A 15,821-nucleotide genomic window follows, 5' to 3' on the forward strand; every position below is an offset into this window, starting at 1 on the left:
CTACGAATTTCTGTGGTTTGTAATTCTGAGTCACTAAACTGCAAATCCCACGATCCCATAGGATTTTGCCATGATAATTAAAGTGGACACATAATTAAAGTTGCCACATTGTCCTGCATGAGAGTCTACTCTCCCACAGCTTGCTGCTCTTGAAAACAGCTTTAGTGCCATTCATGAGTCCAAGACTTTCCCTCTTTGTGGCTTCTGTGTGAAACTAAAGCCGTGCAGCCAACTGAGGAGGCCAGGTTTTCTGGCCTGCAGTTGCCTCAAGCCTTTAACCCGCAGCCCATGTGCCGGGCCTCCTTGAAACCCACTGGAGCAACTGGGAGGGTTCAGTTCACTGCTGCCACTTCCTCCTCTGCCTGCCTCCTCCTCCTCCTCTTCTTCCTCCTCCTGCATTTCCTCTCGGTCAATGACGACTGGGGCGTTGCCTTGAACTTTTTTCTTGGGCGCTGCTTTCCGGTTTTCCTTACACCCTCCATTGTCTGCTCCTGGTTCCTCATCTGCCAGGAGACAAAGAAAAACAAGCTGTGTGTGTAAGAGAGGGACAGTTCCTCTCTGTACAACAACACAAGGGGAATTGGGGGGAGAGGGAGGTGGGACCGCAGAACTGGCTGGGAGAGGAAACTATCAGCCCTTTCACAATCACCAGGAGGGGACTTGTTTTGAAACCCTGGGTGGGGAGAATGTGGAGAGCCACTCTGCTCCAAATAGCTCTGGTGGTGGCCCTTTTCCCAGTGACTCTCTCTCGCCCTATTCCTGGCCCTTCCTGCCAAACCATCCTGCCTGTGGCCGCCGTGCTGCACTCTCCCACAGTCCCTAGCAAAGGATTTTCCCAAACTGTTTCACTTTATGTTTACAAATAAAAGAATTACTTTCCCCTTCCGCGTTCTTGCTCGCTGAAAGTTTGCTCTGATGCTTCTTTCCGAACCGATGTGCCTTCTTTTCTGTTTCTAATGGCATTGGTTTGTTTTTCACTACGCTTTTATTTCTGGAAACGCCATTCTTTGCAGCCAAGGATACTTCCAAAGTCCCCCTGGGGAAAATAATAAAATAAAATAAGTCACATTGATAAAAAGTTTCAACCACCGCTATAGGTCTGGGCAGGTGGCAGTGTGGCTGGTCATCACAGACATACCCCCCCCCCCCCCAAGCATCCCATTCTGGCAGGGACAGCCCTGATTAATCCTCTGCTGGCCTTTTTTTTTCAACTGCTTTCAAAATGTCCCAGTTTCCTCCTCCTCCTCCCCCTCCATCCCCCTTTGTCCTCAGCTTACTTCAATCGACACAAACATAATTCAAAGTGCAAAAGCCATGTAAACTCAATTAACTCGAGGAGAAGGAAGATAAGAGCAGTGGCAAAATCCCCTTCTTCCCAGTAGGATCAGGCAAACTCTTATCTCCTCCTCTTCCAGATGCCACTTCTCTGGACTCTGAGGAGGAGGAGAACAGGCCCATTGGCTGGAATTATTCCTTTTCCTGACAGCTATTGCTTTTTCCTTGTGTGCATCATGTCTTATTTGGTTTGTAAGCCTGAGGGGAGGAAACTGTTAAAAAAAGAACCAATTTCTAAGCTGCTAAAGAGACTTTTTGCCTGAAAACAGAAATAGAAGTACTTTAAATAAAACAAATGACTGCAGTTTCAGCTTATTCTAGATCAGGCATGGACAAACTTCGGCCCTCCAGGTATTTTGGACTTCAGCTCCCTACTGGCTGTTAGGAATTGTGGTAATTTATATATTCTATATAATATATAATAATATATTGAATGCACATTTGATTTGTAAGACGCTCTGAGTCCCCTCCGGGATGAGAAGAGCGGGATATAAATGTAGTAAATAAATAAATAAATAAATAATTTCAGTCCAAAACACCTGGAGGGCCAAAGTTTGTCCATGCCTGATCTAGATTGTCCGTTTTTCCTCATTCACAATCTTTAGTAAAAGGTAAAGGTTTTCCCCTGACGTTAAGTCCAGTCGTGGCCGACTCTGGGGGTTGGTGCTCATCTCCATTTCTAAGCCGAAGAGCCGGTGTTGTCCGTAGACACCTGCAAGGTCATGTGGCCACTGGCATGACTGCATGGAGCGCCGTTACCTTCCCGCCGGAGCAGTACCTATTGATCTACTCACATTGGCATGTTTTCGAACTGCTAGGTTGGCAGGAGCTGGGGCTAACAGCGGGTGCTCATTCCACTCCCAGGATTTGAACCTGGGACATTTTGGTCAGCACGTTCAGCAGCTCAGCGCTTTAACACACTGTGCCACCAGGGGCCCCAAATCTTTACCATCTTAGTATTGCTCGGCCACATGTGTCCCTTTTTTTCACCCATGAAATACTGCAGGGCATGCACATATGAGAATTCATTTCCTAGTGTTTCCACCCCAAGAACCATTGGGAACCTGTTTAAAAGCTCCTCTACAAGGCAAAACGATCCTGTAACCTCAGCATTCCATCACTCAGCATGGAAAACACCAGAGACCTTTCTTCTGCCCTCCCTGGGGAGCAAACTAGCAAGTAAAACCCGAAGAGAATGCCTGGGAGGGAGCCCAGGAAGGAGAAAGGTTTTTCTTTTGTTTGTTTTTTCGTGTCAGGAGCAACTGGAGTCACTTCTGGAGTGAGAGAATTGACCGTCTGCAAGGACGTTACCCAGGGGATGTTGCCCGGATGTTTTGATGTTTTTACCATCCTTGTGGGAGGCTTCTCTCATGTCCCCGCATGGAGCTGGAGCTGATAGAGGGAGCTCATCTGCACTTTCCCCGGGTGGGATTTGAACCTGGCAGCTTTCAGGTCAGTAACCCAACCTTCAAGTCACTTAGTCCACTTGCCATCTGGGGAGCAAGGGCTCTTCCTTTCACTCTCCCTTGTAGAGATTCCAAAAGGCATGTTTACTGGTGTTTTGAGATCTGCATCCAGAGAAGACTTGCGTGACTGAAATGGGGGCAGAAAGCATTAAGCATCCTCTCTCCCTGCCTGCTGCTTCTCTCACAATTTTTTTTTCCTTCAAAAATCAATAACAACACATGATCAGAGCTCGTTTGCCCACATTTGCCTGGGGATAACAGGGAAGCTGCAGCAGGGGCTCCTCCAATGTGCTGGAGCCGTGGCCTGTACTCCAGCACCACCCTGAGGCCAAACAGGGATGTGTTTACAGGCCTGCAAACTGCTGCGCTTGCCGCTGATGCCACCGTTCTTGGCCTAAATAATGCTGATAGTTTCAAGAATCCCATACAGTTTTCGCTGCTTAAGCTTCATTGAGCTTCGTAAGGGCAAATAAAACTCCCACACAGAAGGCAATTTATTCCACTTCCTGTCCTTTGATGAGCAGCAGTTACACTTGCCCACAAAATGTAACCGGCTTTTTAATATCTCTTGTCAAAACAATATAATCCTTCCATAAATGGAACAAGGCCTTGGGAGTTAGGACAGGGAGTCAGGGAGCTCATTCTTTTGGCTCTCTGTGTGAGATAGAAATGCAGGTGGAGTCCTATAAAGTATTCATCCAGAGGCTAACAAAGACCGACAGGAATTCCCTGCCCAAGATTTCATTTCTTGTCTGCTTCTTCCACTTTTCTATATTCCCTGCTCTCTTAAAACAGACCCCAAGCCGCTTCACACAAAACTGAGTGTCTGCTTATCATTTTTCTTTTTATATAATAATAATAATAACTTTATTTTTATATGCCGCCTCCACCTCCCCAACGGGGACTCGGAGCGGCTCACACAGGGACAAGCCCAATAAAAATCACATAACATCATAAAATCAAACAGTTAAAACAACAAGCATCACATTTAAAAACAAATTAAACAGGCCATAGTTTTAAAACATAATTAAGAGCAGGAACTATAAACAATCATCCATTTTTCTGTTTGCTATCTGGATTATCAAGGTCAGTCTTTGGCAGACTCCTACGAGATTTACAATAGCATAGTAACATGACCAGGTGAAGCTTTTATCACTCCAAGTTGGGCTTGATAAAGGAGGCTTTCTGGCAAATCTGCTTTACAATATTCCTGGCAGTTAGGCCAGACTGGCAGAGAGCAGGACTCCATTACTTCATCATATGGAAGATCATTTGAGAAGGATGTTGATAAACTGAAATGTGCCCAGAGAAGGACAACCAAAATGGTCAAAGTCTAGAAATCATGAATTCCTCTAAGGAGTGGCGGAGGGAGCTGAGATTGTTTAGCTTGGGGAAGAGAAGGTGGAGAGGGTTCAGGACAGCTATGTTTAAATACTGGAAATGAGATCATATTTGGGGAGAGAGCAAGGTTGCTGTCTGCTGCTCCAGAGACTAGAAAATAACAGAGAAATGAATTAGAACTGCAGGAAAATAAATTCTTCTCAAGCATCAGCAAAAGCTTCCTGGCATTAAGAACTGTTCAGCAGTGAAATACGCAGCTGCCCGGGAGTTTGGTGGGCTCCTTCTCTGGATGTTTTTAAACAGAGGCTGAATGGCCATCTGTTAAGTGGACTTGGATTGTGTGTTCCTTCATAGCACAATGGGATCAGATTGGAGGTTTCTGGGGATATTTTCCAACTCTAGGGGTCTATGGGTCTCATCCCACTTGAGCATTATCCACAGTGACTGCCTCCTGCAGAATTCTGGAGTTTGTAGTTTTGGGAGGGGCCTTTAACCTGCTCATTCAAAGAAGCCCTAGGCCTCCCTAAACGACAAACCCCAGAATTCTGCAAGAGGCAGTCACAGCATTTAAAGTGGATTAAAGTGGATAAATGCTCAAGTGTGATGAGGTCATATGATTGACAGATATGACCCAAAAAACAGACCTACAAAATCAAAGAATGGTTGCTACCTATAACCTCAGTTCCCACACTTATTCTGGCTTGGTTGTGGTGAGATACTCTGCAGTGGATGATGGGCGTATCTGAGAATGTACAGACAATACCTTTGTAACCAAGTCAGTTCCAGAGCAGCAGACTGGCAGCACTCACCTCCCCAGGCTTTTTTCCTCAGGAGACTCTGCTGAAAAACCTTCCCTCCCAGAATTTTCTGGAAACAGAAATGACAGCTGCTATAAATAGCTTTATAATCTAGACCTGCAAAGTTCACAAAATTTAACAAAGAAAACGGGTTGATGTCAGATTGTGTGACCATCATTGCCAGTTCCCAATGTTATCTTCAAAAGCCGACATACATCCCAAGTTTCATTGCTCAAAATACCCTGGAGAGCACTAATTTATCCAGAAAGAAGACCAACTGATTTCAGTGGGCTTTACGTCACGGTAAGCAAGTGCAGGACTGCAGCCTTAGCATCCATAGCCTGGACATTTATTTTTAAAATGAAAGCTGCTGCAGTTACAGCTCAGCAATCGCATAGTTGCACATTTCAGCTCTTCACCTGCATTTATCAGTAGTAAGTAAAATACTGTAATGTCACAGGTCATTGACTTATGCTACAAATCCCATTATCCTCTCTCCCTCCTTGCTGGTTTCCTAACTTATCCAACATAAATGGGCCAGTAGAATGTTGGATAGGCTAAAATGTTGGATAATAAGGAGGGATTAAGGAAAAGCCTATTAAACATAAAATTACATTATGATTTTACAAATTAAGAACCAAAACATCATATTTTACTACAACTTGGCAGAAAAAGCAGTTCAATACACAGTAACTGTATTTACATATTTAGCACCAAAATACTGCATCATTTACTACAAAAACATTGACTACTAAATAGCAGACTGCGTTGGATAATACAGAACATTGGCTAAGTGAGACTCTACTGTATTCACAGGCAAGAAAGACACGTGTGCCACCTAATTTATTTATATATTCAGGCCGATTTCTGGGCCTGAATATATTGCACAAGATTTCTCTAGCCTAAAATGATACATTTTAATATATTGGGTTTATGGTTCCCGTCCCCTTGATCAGGTGTGATCAAGTGTTATTTATTGCTATAATTGTATTATTTTACTTTGCTTAATAATGTGTTATGTTGTTATGTAATGTTGTGTTGTTTTTATGATTGGAAACCACCCTGAGTCCCATCAGGGAGATAGGGCGGTATATAAATAGAGTTTTATTATTATTTATTATTATTATAGTCTTCCCCATTATAAGGCTGCATTTCTATAACTGAAAGAGCAACTAAGGCCCCTTCTCTACTGCCATATAAAATCCACATTATCTTCTTTGAACAGGATTATATGGCAATGGAGACTCATATAATCCAGTTCAAATCAGATAATGTGGATTATCTGATTTGATAATCTGGATTATATGGCAGTGTAGAAGGGGCCTAAGAGGGGTACCATTAAAAGGCAATTGGCAATGTTGCCCCTTGTTAAGTTACAATCTAATTTCAGTGAGTGTGTATGCAACTTCAAGCCACCTGTTTACTTATGCTGACCCCATGGGTTTCAGAGGGTTTTCTTGGGAAAAGTATACTCAGAGGGATTTTTACCAGTTCCTTCCTCTGATACACTGAGTTCTGTACCTGGCCTTCATGGAGGGTTTCTCATCCAGGTACAGTAGAGTCTCACTTATCCAACACTCGCTTATCCAACGTTCTGGATTATCCAACACATTTTTGTAGTCAATGTTTTCAATACATCATGATATTTTGGTGCTAAATTCGTAACTACAGTAATTACTACATAGCATTACTGTGTATTGAACTACTTTTTCTGTCAAATTTGTTGTATAACATGATGTTTTGGTGCTTAATTTGTAAAATCATAACCTAATTTAATGTTTAATAGGCTTTTATTTAATATCTCCTTATTACCCAACATATTCGCTTATCCAATGTTCTACTGGCCTGTTTACGTTGGATAATAATAATAATAATAATAATAATAATAATAAACTTTATTTATACCCCGCCACCATCTCCCCAACGGGGACTCGGGGCGGCTTACATGGGGCCATGCCCAGAACAATACAATTTGACAGAATATAAAAAGAGCAACAAATCATAACACATTGAACAATACAATAAATGATAATATACATTGCAACGCAAAATCAGAAGAATAAAAACAAGGGCGGATAAGCGAGACTCTACTGTACTAAGAAAGGCTGACCCTGCTAAGCTTCCAAGATCATTGGATTCTGGTACCTTTGGGATGTTTAGGCCAACTTCAATGTACTTATGTCTTTATTTGGTGGGTGGGGGAGTTGAGAAGGTTACAGGAACATTGTTGTCAGTGGGAAATAGTTACTTCCAAGATCATTCAGCACCACAGCTTCTTGGCACAAGCCCAACAGAGCAGGCATAGGCAAACTTCGTCCCTCCAGATGTTTCAGACTACAAATCCCACCATTCCTAACAGTCTCAGGCCCTTTCCTTTCCCCCCTCAGCCGCTTAAGCGGCTGAGGGGGGAAAGGAAGGGGCCTGAGGCTGTTAGGAATGGTGAGAGTTGAAGTCCAAAACACCTGGAAGGATGAAGTTTGCCCATGCCTGCCTTACCTGCTCCATCTCTGTCCTGTATAAAGCTTGGAAGTACCAACTCAACTAAAATGATGACTGGCTAAATGAATTATTTTGGGTCTTTGGCTCCCACTGTGTAGCACCTTTTTCTACTGCCCCCCTCATCTCTTTCTGGGCAGAGAGGTGTGATATAAATTGAGTAAACACACGTGCCCTCTTCCTCGCTGTGTCAACATACCAATGCACTCCTGCAAAGGCCTCTGAAGCGCGCTCTGGAAAATCTTCTCAAACTGTGCATCAGTGAGGCAACCTTCCTTCTGCCAAGGGATGAGCAAACAAAGCAGTCATATCACAACAATGAGCCCTGTTGTTGCACGACAAACACAGGCACCCAACGAACAGAGGGCAGTGGGGCGCTTGGGAAACTTCAGTTGGGCCAAAACGTGGCGGACAAGCGTCCATTTGGTGCCAAACAAACAGTGGAGGGAAGTTGGCCTCGTTTTTCTGTTCTCGCTGCACTAGTTACCTACTCGTTTATTTCCAAACCTTTCTGTACCTCAGTGCTTTTCATGAAAAACAAACAAAGCCGTTCACACTCAAAACAAATACAAAAAAATAAGATAGTAGCTCAAAAAGGATAAAATAATAAATCTATAAAATCACAAGGAACTATGTTTCAATTCATTCATTAATATCTTCCTGACTCTAATAATAATGATAATAATAATAATAATTAAAAAAACTTTATTTATACCCCACCACCCTCTCCCCGCGAGGACTCGGGGTGGCTCACATACGGCAAAGCCTGATCAGTATAATTTACAAAAACAACAGCGTAAATAAATTGCACAATATACAAAAGATAAAACATAATAAGGCAATAAAACAAGAGTTAATATAACAGTAATAATATCAATCAACCACCAAGTACAATTCAGTCAACTTCATAGATGGGGGAACTGCAGCAGCAATATAAAAATAGCATCATCAGATCTCTTCTGCTACAAGTTCAATGTGGCTCACATTAAAATAACAAGTACACTCAAATAAGCCATACTTTAAAAACACTGAACAAAAAATATTTTTTCTTTCATTTAAAAAAAAAGTGGTATACTGTGAGTCTGAGTATTAGAAGAAATGCAAAGCCTAAATGAAGGAAATTAATGACAGCAGCAACCACAAGATATATTTTCTAGCCTGCCCCTAGATGAAATGTTCTTGAGACCTAGCTACTTTAAGAACCATCTGCTTCCATCACCAACCTGCCTGGAATATAAGAACTGGTTCGGGATCTGCTTCATGAATATGCAAAGGAGTAAGTACAAGAAGGAATGAAGGAATTAGACAAGTGCCTGAAGTGCAAAGACAGATCTTTGAATATTAAAGTCAGGATTACCCCTGCCATCGTATTTCCAGTTTCTATGCATAGCTGTGAAAGCTGGACAGGGTAGAAAAAAGCTTTAAAAGATTAGAACATTTTAAAATGATATGTATTACCATTTTGGGATAAATCAGTGAGGCCTAAAGACTATAATAAATAACTACGGTATGTTTGTACTTGGCAGCAAAACAGCTTCCCAGTGGAGGACATTCCACTATTAGGGAACCACAGCTGAAAAGGCCTTTTCTGGCCCCTTCTACACGGCCCTCTATCCCAGGATGGGATCCCAGATTATATTATTTAGACTGGATTATATGAAGGCTCTTCTACACTGCCATATAATCCAGAATATGAAGGCAGTGTATCTTTCCAGGAACTTCCAGGACATAACCAGTTAAAATGTCTAGACTTTCGGACCAACTCCATGTATATTGAAACATTCATGCCTTTCTTATACCTAATAGCAGTAAAATTCATATTAAAAATGAGTTGTTTTCACTCTCAAGATCAGAGGCCCCATTTACACTGTCATATAATCTAGGTTATCAAAGCAGAAAATCCACATTATTTGCTTTGAACTGGATTATCTGAATCTAAACTGGCATATAATCCAGTTCAAAGCAGATAATCTGGATTTTATACAGCTATGTAGAGTGGGCCAGGTAATCTGGCATAAGAAGATAATCTGGGATCAGGTCCTGGGATATGAAGTCAGTGTGAAAGGGGCCTCTCATGTCCCTGCATTCAGTGTGCATTGATCTCACTGGTGGGAGAAAGGCATGATTCCCTGGCATGGATTTATAGGGAAAGGCACTCCTCCAAGTATTGCCAAGAGAGAAAATGCTCCCTTGCCTAACCATCCATAGGATGCGGAAATGACAGATAAAATGGAATCACAGGATTAAAAAATGTGAAAAGGCATTAAGATGACTGTCTCTGTGTGTGAAGGGTTCCTTTTTATGGGGAGGAGGTAATGCTTCTTAGGGTTGCAGTTCCTCTTCTGAGCCACGAAGGACAAAGTGCCAGAACTCCAGAGCATTTTCTGTGATAAAGACTTTACTTAGAAATCCTTCGTCTTAAGACAGCAAAATGTATCCTTCCACCCACCTCTTTGGACATTTCTGAATCTTTCTTCCTAGAAGTTCCCTCCTTCTTCCTCTTATTTGGGTTTCTGACAGCTTTCATGGGTCTGGTTGCCACTCCATCACCTGCAGCATGGCTCAGAAGATCAGGCACTTCTTCCACGTCTTCCTGTTTGCCTGGGAGCCCATCTGACTTCCCTTTTAGAATTGGAGAATGGCACAGTCTAACTGGAGATGCAAAGACTTTTTTGGGCCTCTTCTTGAGTTCTGGAAATATTTTAAAAACTGTATTATTTTATTGGTGGGTGCCTCCTAGTCATTGCCAACCTACAGTGACCTTAAGGCAGGCATGGGCAAACTTCGGCACTCCCTCCAGGTGTTTTGGACTTCAACTCCCACAATTCCTAACAACCTGTTAGGAGTTGTGGGAGTTGAAGTCTAAAACATTTGGAGGGCTCAAGTTTGCCCATGCCTGCTCTATATATTATTGTCAGTTTTGTTATTATTACTCATATCTTTCTCCAGGAGCACATATATAAATTAAACCATTAGAAAAGCCAGGTACATATGGTTAGTAGACTTCAGTGGCCAATCCAGATCACTTGTTACTGGAAATCTTCCCATTTTTATGGAAACCCAGAATCCAAGCATCAGTCTGAATTATCTGCATATCGTACTAAAAACCTCTCACATTCATCCCTCCCTGCCTAAACTTCTTGTGTCAAATATGTATGTCTTCACAACATAATCAACAGATGGATTTATTGATTAGCTGAGCATGTATCAGTTTTTAAAGATTATTTACACTATAAAATTGGCCATCTCTCGCAACTGGACTAGATGGTTTTGGGGGTCTTTTCCACTCTATGATTCTGATTCTAAACAGTTTATTTGTGTGGAAGCACTGAGGGAGAGCAGGAACTTAAAATTAGACATGCTCTGCATTGAAAAACACAGTCTCCTTCTCTCTAGTTTTGCAATACACATCCAGTGCGCAGGAGGAAGGCATAGATCCACCCAGTGATTCCTCCCACCATTCTAGAACTTATTAGCAAATCAGAATGGCAAGCTCTTTGTATTTTCTTAAGGAACTTGCACAAAATGTGTGTGGGAAATGCTTGACTCACTATTTGTAGCTCTACAAAAAATAGTAGTCATCCCATAAGAAATGCTCCTTCACCAATAATACTCTTTCATAAGGATTGTATTTATTTTAAAATAATTTCTAATAATAATAATAATAATAATAATAATAACCAAAGTGCAAGAAGATTGTACCACCTTTATCTTCTGGGCCTGGCATTGTAGATCAGGGTGTCTTTGAAGTATTTGTAATAATCCACCTGTTATTAAAAAAAGGGGGAGAAGACATAAGTTTTAATGCTATGACAAAAATATATACATTATGTTGTTCTTTGTAAAGATAATAAGGGAGCGATTTCCTAGGAAATCATCTCATTTGCCTCAACCAAGTCATACACTTGTGCATTTTAATCTGCATTCTAATTTTGTGTATCCTTTGTTTTAACACTTTTGTGCTCCGCCTTAAGCTGCAAGGAGAGACAGGTAACACTATGTAACAAAATCTGAATGTTTTTCTGTTCCTGTTTTGAAAGTATTATTTTTTATTTAATTGTGTGGAACTTACTTTGAAAGTAATTGTTATACTCCATAAACTTTGTTTTTGTGGCTGCCACTAACTATGTTGAATTGGTTGAGACTCAATGAGATATTCATTCATTGAAAAAAACTACTATAAAATGTGCTGCAGGATGTCCCCACAAAAACAATTTTTGTAGTTTAATACACTTTCCCCATGTTTTTATGATAGAATCAATTAGGAAATGACATTTATAGACCAGGAACAAAAATAGTTTAATCAATGTATTAAAAAGTGCACTCAGGGCTCTTCCACACAGCCCTATATCCCAGAATATCAAGGCAGGAAATCCCACAATATCTGCTTTGAATTGGGTTATCTGAGTCCACGTTGCCATACAATTCAGTTCAATGTGGATTTTATACGTTGTGTGGAAGGGGCCTCAGACAAAAGCCTAACAGGGAGGATTAGCACCTCCTTATGGAATTCCACAATAGGAATTGTAGGAGTTGAAGTCCAAAACACCTGGAGGAAGGCTAAAGTTTGCCCATGCCTGCTCTAGGGTCAAGATATTGAGGGGAGTATTCTGCTTTGGTCACACATTAAAGTGTTGTTGTGTGTCTTTCGGGCTGTGTGGCCATGTTCCAGAAGCATTCTCTCCTGACGTTTCGCCCACATCTATGGCAGGCATCCTCAGAGGTTGTGAGGTATGGAGAAAACTAAGCAAAGAGGTAAATATATATCTGTGGAAAGTCTAGGGTGAGAGAGGTCAGTGTGAATGTGTGTAGTTAATCACTTTAATTAGCATTGAAAAGCTTATCTGCTGTCTTCTTCCTGCCTCTGGGGCATCCTTTGTTTAGAGTCATTAACTGCCCTAGGTTGATTCATGTCTGGAAATCCTCTGTTTTTAGAGTATTGCTTTTTATTTACTGTTCTGATTCTTGAGTTTTTTAATACTGGTAGCCAGATTTTGTTCATTTTCATGGTTTCTTCCTTTCTGTTGAAGTTGTCCACATGCCATGAAAGCCTTCGACAACACACATTAAAGTGTTCATCAATGTTAAAGGAGTCCAGTTAGGGCTTAAATTTATATAAAATTCTTCCTCCACAATAAGGTGCCAATCCTCCTCCACTCCCAGGAAGAAGGCATGACATCACGTGGCTGTCCTGTAATCTTCTCCAGGTGTTTTGCCCCCAGACACTCAGCGAGCTGGCCTTGGGTCTTTGTGGGAGTTTGCTGAATGTGTCCAGACCTGATGAGCCCATTCCCAAGGGAACCGAAGGTCGCTTACAAGGCAGCCTGAACGCTCTGAATCTTAGCAGAGAGAAGACAAATGGGATGGTGCTTGTGTTTAATAACACTATGTAATACGATTCTTGTTCCTGGGTTATAAATGTCATTTCCTAATCGGTTTTAGCACAAAAACATGGGGGAAGTTTACTAAACTGCAAAAACACATTTTGCTATATAGGGAAGTTGATGAAGAAACACAACCTACAAACTATCCAGACCCACTAAGAAAATCCAACGGATGTTGCGTTCAGCAAGGGACAAGAGGGATCCTCTCACCTCTGCAGGAGTCTACCGTATACCATGCAGCTGTGGACAAGGAGTCTACATAGGGACCCCCAAACGCAGCAGCATTGCCCAGACACGAATCAAGGAACATGAAAGGCACTGCAGACTAACTTAATCAGAGAAGTCAGCCATAGCAGAGTACTTGAGGAACCAACCTGGACACAGAATATTATTTGAGAACACAGAAATAGTGGACCACTCTAACAATCGCTATGTCAGACGACACAGAGAAGCCACTGAAATCCACAAGCATGTTGACAATTTCAACAGAAAGGAGGAAACCATGAAAATGAACAAAAAATCTGGCTATCAGTATTTAAAAAACTCTAAAATCAGGACAGTAAAAAAAGAACAACACTCTGAAAACAGGGAAATTAGAGACATGAAACAATCAGGGCCAACTAACACCTCCCAACAAAGGATTCCCCCATGCAGGAAACAGCCAGGCCTTGAAACTGCAAGGCTGTTCAATGGTAATCAACGTGGCCAATTGCAACATTCACATTTCCTCAGATAAGAATTCTTTCTCCCTCCCTGGACATTATTACACATATACATACACCCCACTTGACTAGTTTCCAGCAGATCTCAAAACCTCTGAAGATGCCTGCCATAGGTGTAAGCAAAGCGTCAGGAGAGAATGCTTATGGAACATGGCCAGACAGCCCAGAAAATTCACAGCAACCCATTTTGCTACAGTTTTTCAGTGAAAATCTCATGGAGTCTCAACCAGTTCAACCTAGTTTGTGCAGCTACAAAAACAAAAGTTTCCTTTCGAAATAAGGACTGCACAATTAAACAGAAATATCATTTTCAAACCAGGAACAGATTTTTTTTCAAATTTTGTTACATAATCAAACTATTATTGTGTTTAATAATCAAACTAGAGACAGACACCTGTGCTGTTTGTTCTATCAATCTGCTTGTTGGTTTCTGGATGCATCTGGTTGACCATTGTGCGTAGAAAAAGGAGAATTGGCTCAAGGATGTTAAAAAGACGGTCTTTTATTCACCACAAGTCCTACAAGGCATGTTGAAAGCTGTAGATGCTCTTGGGGCCTTCTTCACAGTACAATACAAAAATCACAAGAGTGCCTCAAAAAGCCCTTCTTATGAGCATTCATGAGCTGAAAGGCACAAGACCTTTTTACCAAACAAAAGACCTATTTTTTAAGCATCCTGAAATGTGTCTCCTTTGTGGCTTTTACTGGAGGTTTCCCAGTTTTTGTCCTTTTCAACCACTCTGCCTCACAGGAGGGTGGGCTCAAGAACACGTTCGATCGATTCGAAGAATATTTCACACAGACTTAAATATAATGCACAAAACAAAACACATTGAGAATTACAAGGACAAACTGTCCAGGAAAAGCACTTGTGAAATGATTTGGATCCAACAAATAGGCAACCTCCTGTTTCTCAGTGACAGTAAAAAAAAAGTTAGACGCTAAAATTTTGCAGAAAAAGAGGTAGAAAGAATGCCTGACTTGCAAAACAAGTGGCCATTCGATTCTCAGGGTCCTGTCTGGGATTTATTTTGAATACATTTCCTCTCTCAAAGATTTGAAAAATAAAATAAAAATTTAAAAATAAAATTCCTATATTTGGATTTGTTGAAATAAATTTCTGCCTATTCATCAAGCTCTTAATTGGGTTTATTTCCTTTCTGAGTATATATTTCAAACAGGCTTTTAAAGAAGGCTTTTAAGAGAAAGTCTGGGGGTGCTATGGTTTTTAGCCTTGAATATGTTTTGATTTTAACTGTGAATTTTATGATAGAAAAGTCTATTATAGACTACAGATGCAATTCATCCCTTAATGCTGACGATCAAGCCATCACCGCTCAAGCAGAGAGCTTTAAAATGGTTGAACAGAAGCTCTCCGAAGCTCTAAGTGTTCTTACTGCCTATTACAAGGAAAACCAGCTGATTCCCAATCCATCTAAAATGCAAACGTGTGCTTTTCATCTTACGAACAGACAAGCATCCAAAGCTCTGAGGATTTACCTGGGAAGGAATCCCACTGGAGCATTGCAGCACAACAAAATACCTGGGAGTCACTCTGGACCATGGTCTGAATTACAAGAAGCATTGCTTGACCATCAAGCAAAAAGTGGGTGCTAGAAATACTATCATACGAAATCTGACTGGCACAACCTGGGGATCACAACCGGACATGGTGAAGACATCTGCCCTTGCGCTTGCCTACTCTGCTGCTGAATACGAATGCCCAGCGTGGAAGACATCTCTCCACGTTTAAAGAGTGGATTCGGCTCTCAATGAGACATACCGCATTATCATAGGATTTCTATGCCCCACGTCACTGGAGAAATTATACTATTTAGCAGGTATTGGAGCAGAAGGGACTCAGGCCGGTTTACAACAATAATACATAATATACAATACATAACAATATAAAAACAGATTATTACACAAAATAAAATTTTACACTAAAATAGCAATCAATGATAATCATACGGACAAGTCCATCCTAGATTTTCTGTTTTTCCTCCACCATAGACATCCCAGTGTTCCTTACTCTCTCTACTGGTGTGGAATTTGGTGTGGAACTTCCACAAACAGCTATATCTCCCACTACTCAGGAGACACAAATGGCCCTCCCGCCAATGACTTTGCAGGTTACAGTGAGCACCATTTTTTTTTCGTGTCAGGAGCAACCAGAGTTGCTTTTGGAGTGAGAGAATTGGCCGTCTGCAAGGACGTTGCCCAGGGGACGCCCGGATGTTTTGATGATTTACCATCCTTGTGGGAGGCTTCTCTCATGTC

General features: G+C 41.4%; 1 protein-coding gene across 1 annotated transcript in view; it reads right to left on the bottom strand.

Annotated features, from left to right (window-relative positions):
- zcwpw1 (zinc finger CW-type and PWWP domain containing 1) overlaps positions 1–15,821 on the bottom strand; it is a 35,952-nt gene that overhangs the window by 18,037 nt on the left and 2,094 nt on the right. Inside the window, 6 exon segments of the mRNA XM_062957454.1 lie at positions 315–503; positions 876–1,036; positions 4,952–5,009; positions 7,635–7,713; positions 9,885–10,057; positions 11,141–11,202. Coding sequence (XP_062813524.1) covers positions 315–503; positions 876–1,036; positions 4,952–5,009; positions 7,635–7,713; positions 9,885–10,057; positions 11,141–11,162 — 682 coding nt within the window. The 5' untranslated portion in view covers positions 11,163–11,202.

The sequence above is a fragment of the Anolis carolinensis genome, chromosome 6 (genome assembly GCF_035594765.1).
Source record: "Anolis carolinensis isolate JA03-04 chromosome 6, rAnoCar3.1.pri, whole genome shotgun sequence".
NCBI classification, from domain to species: Eukaryota; Metazoa; Chordata; class Lepidosauria; order Squamata; family Dactyloidae; genus Anolis; species Anolis carolinensis.